Source organism: Triticum aestivum, chromosome 5B, assembly GCF_018294505.1.
Source record: "Triticum aestivum cultivar Chinese Spring chromosome 5B, IWGSC CS RefSeq v2.1, whole genome shotgun sequence".
Taxonomy (NCBI): Eukaryota; Viridiplantae; Streptophyta; class Magnoliopsida; order Poales; family Poaceae; genus Triticum; species Triticum aestivum.
In genome coordinates, this window is record NC_057807.1 from 553,267,855 (window position 1) to 553,276,878 (window position 9,024).

At 49.3% G+C, this 9,024-nt stretch overlaps 2 protein-coding genes across 3 annotated transcripts; one reads left to right on the forward strand and one right to left on the reverse strand.

Annotated features, from left to right (window-relative positions):
- Window positions 1–1,910: 1,910 nt before the first annotated feature.
- Window positions 1,911–4,105, forward strand: LOC123113154 (E3 ubiquitin-protein ligase RGLG1). 2 transcript variants are annotated; one of them, XM_044534303.1, is made up of 9 exons: window positions 1,911–2,172; window positions 2,386–2,470; window positions 2,599–2,739; window positions 2,823–2,936; window positions 3,016–3,113; window positions 3,236–3,336; window positions 3,440–3,542; window positions 3,655–3,779; window positions 3,867–4,105. In XM_044534303.1, the coding sequence occupies exons 1-9, from the start codon at window positions 2,038–2,040 to the stop codon at window positions 3,916–3,918; spliced, it is 954 nt and encodes a 317-aa protein (XP_044390238.1). In that variant the 5' UTR covers window positions 1,911–2,037; the 3' UTR covers window positions 3,919–4,105. The 2 variants fall into 2 exon arrangements, with proteins under 2 accessions (XP_044390238.1, XP_044390239.1); XM_044534304.1 differs by having other exon boundaries at window positions 2,107–2,245.
- A 135-nt stretch (window positions 4,106–4,240) lies between these two features.
- LOC123113153 (myosin heavy chain, embryonic smooth muscle isoform) lies at window positions 4,241–8,623 on the reverse strand. Its single transcript, XM_044534302.1, has 5 exons — window positions 7,413–8,623; window positions 7,232–7,308; window positions 6,769–6,880; window positions 6,548–6,664; window positions 4,241–4,845 (listed from the first exon to the last, which is right to left on the reverse strand). The coding sequence occupies exons 1-5, from the start codon at window positions 8,586–8,588 to the stop codon at window positions 4,498–4,500; spliced, it is 1,830 nt and encodes a 609-aa protein (XP_044390237.1). The 5' UTR covers window positions 8,589–8,623; the 3' UTR covers window positions 4,241–4,497.
- Between the last annotated feature and the right edge of the window lie 401 nt (window positions 8,624–9,024).

Sequence of the window (9,024 nt, forward strand, 5' to 3'; positions counted from 1 at the left end):
AACAACCGGTTCTATCAAGGAGTTGCTGCCAGTGTGTGATACTATGCGCCACATCCTTAGATACACTCTCAATCCTAAGGCCGGTGACTCGCATAACACGAGGAGCTCGATGTTGGATATCTTCATGTATATTCATGAGAAAAAAGAAAGTGGATGTCTTGGACTTCACGTTCTATGAGCTTCGTAAGGGTGTGCAGGAGAACAAGTCCTTGATATATGCTCATCCAGGTATTGATTGAGTCTGTTTGCCCATCAAGGTATATCTCTCAATACAAGAGATCCATTCTCAAACACAATATAAACTGGACTCCTGCCGCTCCTGCTCCTTATGTGGCTCCTAAGAAGGGGCACAATCCGAGGCCCGATGAGCACGCCACCTACACTCATGGGTGTTCCTTCACTGCCCGGATTTCACGTGGTAAGGGCAAGAAGGTTGTCCCTGAGGCCAGTTTCACCAAAGAGGAGAAAAAGTCTCTGCTGAAGACCAAGGTAAAATTTGAGGAATCAAACTTTTATGGACCTACATTTTTCTAAACTTAATCCCCGAGACAATTTTGATCTCATATGAAAGCCTCTCTTCATCTTCTTCTTCGTTTCACGCGGTCAACGGCGATTTCTCGCTACTAAATGATATCCATGAACTAGGTAGGGCCTAGGATAGATGAACCGTGATAGCAATTTGATACAAACTCAATATGCACGACGTACGCGTGCGACAACGGAGTCGAGGAAGTAGGAGAAATTTGTCCTTGACGGACTGTGGTTTGGGCAGGTCTTCGTCTAAATATGTTCTTCTCATCTTTCTTCTCCTAGTGGCACGATGACGTGGTCCGAAACGCAATGATTCATCAAAATCGGCGACGATGGTCGGCGGTCATGTTTGTCTTTAGGTTTTCTCCTTTACATGATGTTTCCTCTATAGGTTCTCCTTTGCATGTGGTTCTGCTTTGCTCATGGCCAAGGACGACGGGAAGGAGTGTCGTCGGACCGGGGCGGCGAGGAGAGCCCGTAGCATTCGCCGCAAAACTGGGAAAGACCATAAAAGGAAGAAAAAAAACCATCAGAATCTCGCCGGAGAAGAGACGGGAGGGTGACGCCAGAGATGGCGGGGTGGGCAGATGGCGGGGCGGACAACAATGACCGTGCCTAACCGGGTCGTTCACATTTCTTTATTTTTAACGAGAGTTGCCTCTCCGTCTAGACGACAAAAAATTTGAAGAAGAAAAACATACTTTCTCTATATTAATGGTTCCGGGAAAGGGCTAGATTTTTTTAGGTAGGGTGGGTGGAGGGCGGGGGGAGGGGGGGACTAGGTGTAAACCTGATCATTAGTCGGCCCAGGCCAGATTTCAGGTTGGGCTTGCATAAGTCCAACCCTCAAACTTCAAGCCCGAGTCCGTTGTGAAGCCACAAAAATAGTCCTTTTCAAAGCCAAGGCCTGCCTGTATGCAAGCGCAAAGCCCAACCCAAAGCCCGGCCCGAAGCTTGAGACAGGTCCAAACAGTCTTATCGGCTCTTTCCGGGCTAGAGACCAGCTCGGGTTTTTCGGCCCGGGTTCTCCTTTTTTTTGTGGGTTCTCCAAACACGGGTAAGCTAGGTGTGTGTTAATTCCTCGAACCAAATATATTTTGGGTGACTAATGCCTTCCTTTCTTCCAGGGGAAGGGGTAGAGATGCTCCTATGCGGCGAAAAAAGAATGGCGTTCTTGGAACGTGAGAAAAACCTCTTTTTTTTTACGTGAGAAACACATTGCCGCGAATTTCCTTTTTCTGAGGGGACCTTTGATGCGAATTAAGCTGGTGCCAAGTGCCCTCCGTTTCAGCGTCTTGGCAGCACGCCTACAGGCCTGTCAAGTCAAGTCAAGCCGTGTTCCCGTCCCGTCTCACACCGCACCACGCGGACTCCCTCCCTCCATCCCTCCTCCACACTTTCCCCTGCTCGACGGTGCTCTACAGTACAGTACAGCAGCAACTCTGCTGCTTCCTGCTGCCTTCTCTCACCAAAAAAACACATCCAATTCCATCGCCAGCGCCGTCCATGATCCTCTCGGCGTTCCTGCTGCTCTGCTGCGCCGTCGCCACCTGGACCGTGTCCCCGGCCAAGTCGCGCCAAAGCGAAAGCCCATCATCTGAAATGGGAGCAGATCGTCAGGCTTATGCTACCTTGGACCAGGTAACGAAGATCGTGCCTTGTTCAGTCGCAGCTTGGTTCTACTCTGCTGCAAGTTTCTCTTCTTCTCCCTATGGTAAACTAATATAAGAGTGTTTAGATCAGATCACTACTTTAGTATTTTAAATGCTATTATATCAGTTTACGGAGGGAGTACATTACAATCTGATTCACATTCTCTTTCGGCGCGTCGATCGATCGGTCGTATCTTGGCAGGTGAAGGCGGCTCTTCAGCGGGTGGGGCTCGAGTCGTCCAACCTCATCATCGGGGTGGATTTCACCAAGAGCAACCAGTGGACAGGTGCTCTCTCTCTCTCTCTTCAGACTTTACTTACCTGTCTGAAGAACCTTAGCCCCTTTTCTTCAGTTATTACCACCATACACAGTAGTAGTTCTGAATTTTTCATGGATGGATGCGTGAATGAACAGGGAAGCGGTGCTTCGCCGGGAGGAGCCTGCACGACCTCGGCGCCGGCCCGAACCCGTACGAGGAGGCCATCGGCATCGTCGGCGACACGCTGTCGGCCTTCGACGAGGACAACGCCATCCCCTGCTTCGGCTTCGGGGACAGTAAGTCACTCTGGAATGATGGTGCACGGTGGTGAAGTGATGAACTAACTGGCTTATGATCTTATTCGTCTGCCTGCCGCCAGCGTCCACGCACGACCAGGGCGTGTTCAGCTTCTACGGCGACGGGCGGCCGTGCGCCGGCGTCCCGGAGGCGCTGCTGCGGTACCGGGAGATCGCCGCCACCGTTCAGCTCTCCGGTAGCATCATCTTGCCACTGATTCCTGCAAGAGAAAGACTGGTCTTGTGAGTTGTGTCTCATGATGGTTTCTGATTCAGGCCCGACATCCTTGGCGCCGATCATAGAGGCTGCAATGGGGATAGTCCAGCGCTCCGGGCATCAGTACCACATCCTGCTGATAATCGCTGACGGGCAGGTGATCAACGGCCATTTTTGTGTGTGTCCTCTTTTCTCCTTTTGAAAATTTTCAGACCATGTCTGGAATGAAATTTGGTGCTAATTTTTGTGCGGTTGTGTTTCTGACGTGATCAACACCAGGTTCCGAGAGGTTGCGGCGCTCATCGCGCGAGCTCCCCGGACGAATCAAGATCGGAGAACTACATGGAGGAGAGGACTCTTCAGGCCCTCATTCATGCCAGGTACTAGTAGTTGATTGATACAGCTGAATGCCAAGTACCTGTCTCCAAAACCTGACTGGTTTGCATATGCTCCAGAGACATTATGGGTTGTGTTTGCTTGCAGCCATTTCCCTCTCTCCATCGTCCTCGTCGGGGTCGGGGACGGGCCATGGGACGACGATCAGATGCGGTTCCACGACGGCAGACGCCGGTTCGATAACTTCCAGGTATGTGGTAGAACCATTGTCACTTTGTTTCTGCAAGAGGGCATGCTCATTCATGGCATGTCCTGAACTAACTCAGTCCCCACCTCACTCATGTTGCCTACACCAACTGCAGTTTGTAGATTTCACCAAGATCATGTCGGCGGAGATGTCCCGCGCCGAGAAGGGGGAGCGGTTCGCGCTCGAGGCACTGGAGAAGATCCCAAGCCAGTACGCTGCGATCGTCAGCCAGCGGATCAGGTACTTGCCAGCAGATCAGAGAGAAGGTTGATTTATTTGTCTCAGAAGTTTACTCTCTTTTCTCAATTTTATATGATCCATTTTCAGTGATCTGGCTGCGATGGCGCCTGCGAGGACGCCTCTTCCTCCTCCATCCTGAGCATCCGGGTCGCCGTCGGTTTCGCTGCACAGTCAGGTTCATGATATGGTCACATTGTTGGAGGATGAAGTTAGCCATTTTAGTTCCCATCCCCTGTGTGTGCTTGTACACTTCAGAACAACTCATTTTCTTCCAGCCAACACCTCCTGTTTATTTGTACTCTTTTGATAACAACTTCTAGGTAAAACTACATCTTTATTGACAGAGTTGGCAAGTCTTCATATGTTACATAAGAAAATCATATATTTTGCCTGTGTAGTTCACCTGAATCAGCAAAAATGAGTTGTGGTGGTCATATAAAGAAATCCAGGGTAAAGTGATATGTCAAAAAGAGACGATTTTCCCAAAGAATGAAACATCTTCACTATATCCCGAGTCGGTAACTTTCTCTACAATTACACGCCGCCCGTCGAACACCCTCGTGAGTCTGCACACTACAAACAAGCACGGACAAATTTGCCAAACATCTACAGGAAGAACCCAAGCTAAAAAAAAACTAATGTTCTCTTTGCTTTTTCTTTTGTCGAAACAAAGGAGCAGACGGCCCGTGTTTCGATCTGTATAAACACCACGCCGCTGCTATATCAGGGGTTCGGAGAGCTCCATCTCGTTGGAGGTCTCCTCTGCCTCGGCAGGCGGCAGTCGTACGTAGTTCAGCCCCAGCCACTGCCATGGCCAGCACACATACCTGTGGCCGCTGCGGCTGCTCGGGTCCGCCCTATTGTCCGACTCCTCCGCCTGCCTGTTGAGCTCCTCCAGCCGCTCGCGCAGCCTCGCGGATCTCGTGTCGGCGAGCTTTAAGGACTTCTCTGCTGCGTCACGGGCCGCCATTGCGGCGGCCGCTGTCTCCTCCTTGAACTTGAGCTTGTTTTCCAGCTCCACCATTGTTTCTCTTGCTTCCTCTAGTTCCTTGTGGAGGGACGATATCTGTGCAATAAAATAAAAATTAATTCAGTTCAGCTTCTCATGGATCTAGAAGACTGTTGATTGCAACCAGAAAGGACGCTTCAACCCTATTTGAGAACAAGCCATTTCCTTACAACTTATGCTCTTTCCAAAATAAAAATAAAAAAACATGAAGACACTACGCATCCTTGTACAATCATATATCCTTCACACAGCGGCATTACAAGTTGCCAACATCAAGCCTGTTGATTACAACCAGAAAGGATACTTCGTCCTCTATGGGAAACAAGCCCTTTCCTTGCACTGGTTATCTATAGTTATCAACAACAAGCCTGTTGATTACAAGTTATCTACAGAAGTTTTTTTATTTCCAAAATAAATCAACATTTATGCAAGCACAATAAAGTATCCTTCATATAGCCACAATACCAAGTTGCGGGACTCAGCTGCATCTGCTGCCAACCACTACTGATTGCAAAGCCCTTCCTTGCACTTTATTGCACATCACTTAGACACAACTTATCTATAAAGACATTTACGCTTAAGGCATCAAAATTATTGTTTCGCAACCGAAGCATTTTTCTATGGACAATGTGGCAATGCCATATCTAAAACTGGTAGTAACAACTGAAGGATACTCTAATGTTGCTATAACTAACTTCCAAGATGTAACAACAAAGGTCACATGGAAACAATTCATTATGAGGAAACTGAATACAACAATGGAACCATAATAAAGCTGATGTTGAACCACAAGCTACACCATACCATAACAGAAGTAATATGTTTGTCTCACTATGCTAAATAAGAATAAAACCCGCGCTACCCTCAGCACCATGTGTCTGTATCAGTATAGCATAGCATATGGTCCATACATAATGATGTTTCAGCTAAACTGCCAAATGATATTATGATAACACTAACCAAGAATTCTACTTAAGTGTTCAAGCATGCCTACTACGATCCTGTGCTTTCTTACACTTTGTGTAGTGCCTTGCTGTCAAAACACCAAACATATGTTTCAAAAGTGCACATGGTAGTATGCCAGCATGTTCACTGTGTTCAATTCTTAATATTACTCTGTTCTCCATAAGAAATATTTAATATCAGACGACTCCAATTCTATGTGATTAAACATTAAAGTCAAGCATTTGCTTGTCTAGTTAACTCATGGAGTCATGGTAGTTTGCTAACATGTTTACCGTGCTTAATATTACGCCGTTCTCCAAAAGAAATATTTAATATTACCTCCGTCCCAAATTACTTGTCTTAGATTTGTCTAGATACATTGTCACGATGTATCTAGACAAATCTAAGACAAGTAATTTGGGACAGATGGAGTATCAGATAACTGCAATGCTAAGTGATTAATTCAGTCTAGCATTTGCTTGTCTAATTAACTCATGGAGTCCTAGTTTGCTAACATGCTCACCATGCTTAATATTTACTCTGTTCTCCAAAAGAAATATCTAATACTCCCTCCGTAAAGAAATATAAAGTGTTTAGATCACTACTTTAGTGATAACTCATGAAAACTACTTTAGTGATCTAAACGCTCTTATATTTCTTTACGGAGGGAGTATAAGAGAACTGCAATGCTAAGTGATCAATTGAGTTGAGCCATTGGTTGTCTAATGTAACTCATGAAAACACAAACAAGACACCAAAAACATAAGGACATGCAGAGTAGTATGGTGCATGTCTGTATAAAGTATAAACGCACCTGAGTCTGGAACTCTTGCTCAATTGATCTACCAGCATTAGCTTCCTCCTCTGCTGCCGTCTTCCACCTTTGAATCTCCTCTTCAGCAGCTGTTATGTCCACCATCAGATCCTCAACCTGAAGAATGCAACAAACACGGTTATGTGTTGCCTCACTAACTCTGACCATAAGAGTGATATGCATATACTCAAAACATCAGATTGGACATGAGGAAATATTACGCTTTCATTGGCCATCCTTTCCTTCTCTTCAAGATGTTTTATCTGCTTCCGTAGCTGACCAATCTCCTTTTCTTGCCCTTCCATCCTCGTCCTTAGTAGACTAGACTCTGCCCTGAAATCCACAATTTCAGAAGATGGGAAGTAGGAAATGGTAATTTCGAGCCCGAGGTATGAAACTTTTTACAGTAGCACTCCTACTTACTTCGGGTTTAGTAATGAATTGCAGCTTTTATTTATATCGAGATGCCAAGAGTGGTACACTGAAGGGTAATTTATACATCAATTTGCATAGCTTATTGTTGGTTAAAAGAGGTCAAAAAGCATATATGCTTTAAACCACATGGCCATTCCACATCAAAATCCAATGGGTAGTAATTTCCATTACTGTTACTCAAGTTCAACAGGCAGTGCGGCAAAAAATAAAATGGCAAATAAACAAAAATGCAGCAATCAAGGTAGCTACCTTTGTGCTTCAACAAGATGTTGCAGCTCAATGATCTTAATCTGGGACTCCTTCATGCTGTTCTCCAATGCCCCTGCCTGCAATATTGGTTGATTGTTACAGAACAAACAATTCAGTATGGCTAAATATATGGGAAGTTGATGAACTTGCAACAGCATGAGATTATTCACAGTGCACCTACCAATGTATAGACTTCATCCTTCTCCGTGCTCCCTGGCCTGTGATCCCTGTGGCCGTTGAGCCCTATCTCGATTCCAGCCTCCCTCAGCCCATCCTCGGCCACCTTCAAAACCTCGGTCGTGTTAGCCTGCAGCGCGCTCCGGAGCAGCACCCCAATGTGCTCCTTCTCCCGGGTCAGCTCCCTCACCCTCTCCTCAAGCTCCGTAACCTTGCTCCTCCCCTTATCCCGCCACACCCCGACCTTCTGCAGCGCCATTGCGGCGATGTCGTAGGCCATCCTGGTCCCTTCCAGCGAAACCTTGAGGCTCTCCTCCACGTCTGTCTCCTTCCACACGAAGACCGAGTCGGGCAGCGCGGTGGCGGCGTCTGAGTCCACGAGCATGACTACCTCGCGAAGCTCATCGTAGAGCCTGGAGGCGCAGCCGATCTGCTCGGCGAGGACAGGCCTCTGTGCGTCCATCTTGGCCTCGAGGGATCGGACCTCATCCCGTAGCGCGGAGATCTCCGCCTCCCGATCGGAGAGGGACCTGGAGAGGGACTCGGACTCGGCGGCGCGCGAGGCCACGGCCGCCTCGAGCTCGGACACCTCGATGGCGATCTGGTAGTTGCGCTGGTCCATGTCCTGGCGCGCGCGGTCACGGTCGCGGCCCGCGGCGTCGATCTGCGCGAGCAGGTCGTCGACGATGTCGTTGGCGCGCTTGAGGACGCCGTAGGCGAGGGCGGGGAGGCCGGCGGAGTACTTGCCGGAGGTGGGGAGCGGGGCGGGCGGGGTGGACGGGGACGCCTTGGCGGAGATCCGCTCGAGGCCGGAGGAGAGCATGGAGGAGGCGGTGGCCGCCTCGGCCTGGAGCGCCTGCAGCGCCCGGGACGACGCGGCGGACTCGGCCTTGAGGTCGTCGCGCTTCCGCAGCGCGTCCTGCGCGAACGCCTTGAGGCGGCCGAGGCGGGTCTCGGAGCTGGCGAGGGACTCCTCCGCCGCGCGGCGCAGGCGGCGCTCCTCCTCCAGCTCCGCGGTTAGGTTGAGCAGGCGCTGCTGCTGGGCGGCCGCCGCCGCATCGGCGTGGTGGGGCTGTGACGCGGGTGGGGGTTTGATTGAGGAGGAGGTGGAGGGGAGGGGCGGGGGGAGGGGGTCCTCGTCGACGTCGGAGAGGGCGCCGGCGTCCTCGTCGTCGGCCATGGCGGGGGCTGCGAGAATTGGGAGAATTGGCGTGGCGTGGCCGGCCGGGTCGGAAGGTGGGGTGGGGTGGGGGTGGGTGACGTGATTAGGGAGGACTCGTGACTGTTCGGTAGGAGTTCAGAAATTCTGGAGTCTGGACGGGTTTTTTTCTTTCTTTTTCTCAAAGAACTCTTTTTTCATAAGATGGGTCACTTGATTTTGATTTCTAGAAAAATATTTCTTTAACACAGTACAGATGCAAGCGCTCGTACATACGCGCATACATTCATCCTTATAAAGGCATACACGCACACCCTCCCCCTATGAGCATCTCCGAGAGACTGAGCCGGCATATCATCTTAAGATTTACAAGTCACAGTAGGATGCGCCGGAAATCTTAAAATAAAACCAGAAATAATGCGAGCGCCAGGACTTGGATCCCGATGGGCTGGGATGC

Bases quoted from the DNA above. Each gene is read 5' to 3' on its own strand.
- LOC123113154 (XM_044534303.1), top strand. From the start codon at position 2,038: ATGATCCTCTCGGCGTTCCTGCTGCTCTGCTGCGCCGTCGCCACCTGG. The intron at 2,740-2,822 runs GTAAGTCACTCT...GCCTGCCGCCAG, and splicing joins CTGCTTCGGCTTCGGGGACA to CGTCCACGCACGACCAGGGC. The intron at 3,543-3,654 runs GTATGTGGTAGA...CACCAACTGCAG, and splicing joins GCCGGTTCGATAACTTCCAG to TTTGTAGATTTCACCAAGAT.
- LOC123113153 (XM_044534302.1), bottom strand. From the start codon at position 8,588: ATGGCCGACGACGAGGACGCCGGCGCCCTCTCCGACGTCGACGAGGAC. The intron at 6,665-6,768 runs GTAATATTTCCT...TGCATTCTTCAG, and splicing joins AAAGGATGGCCAATGAAAGC to GTTGAGGATCTGATGGTGGA. The intron at 4,846-6,547 runs GTGCGTTTATAC...TTTATTGCACAG, and splicing joins AGCAAGAGTTCCAGACTCAG to ATATCGTCCCTCCACAAGGA.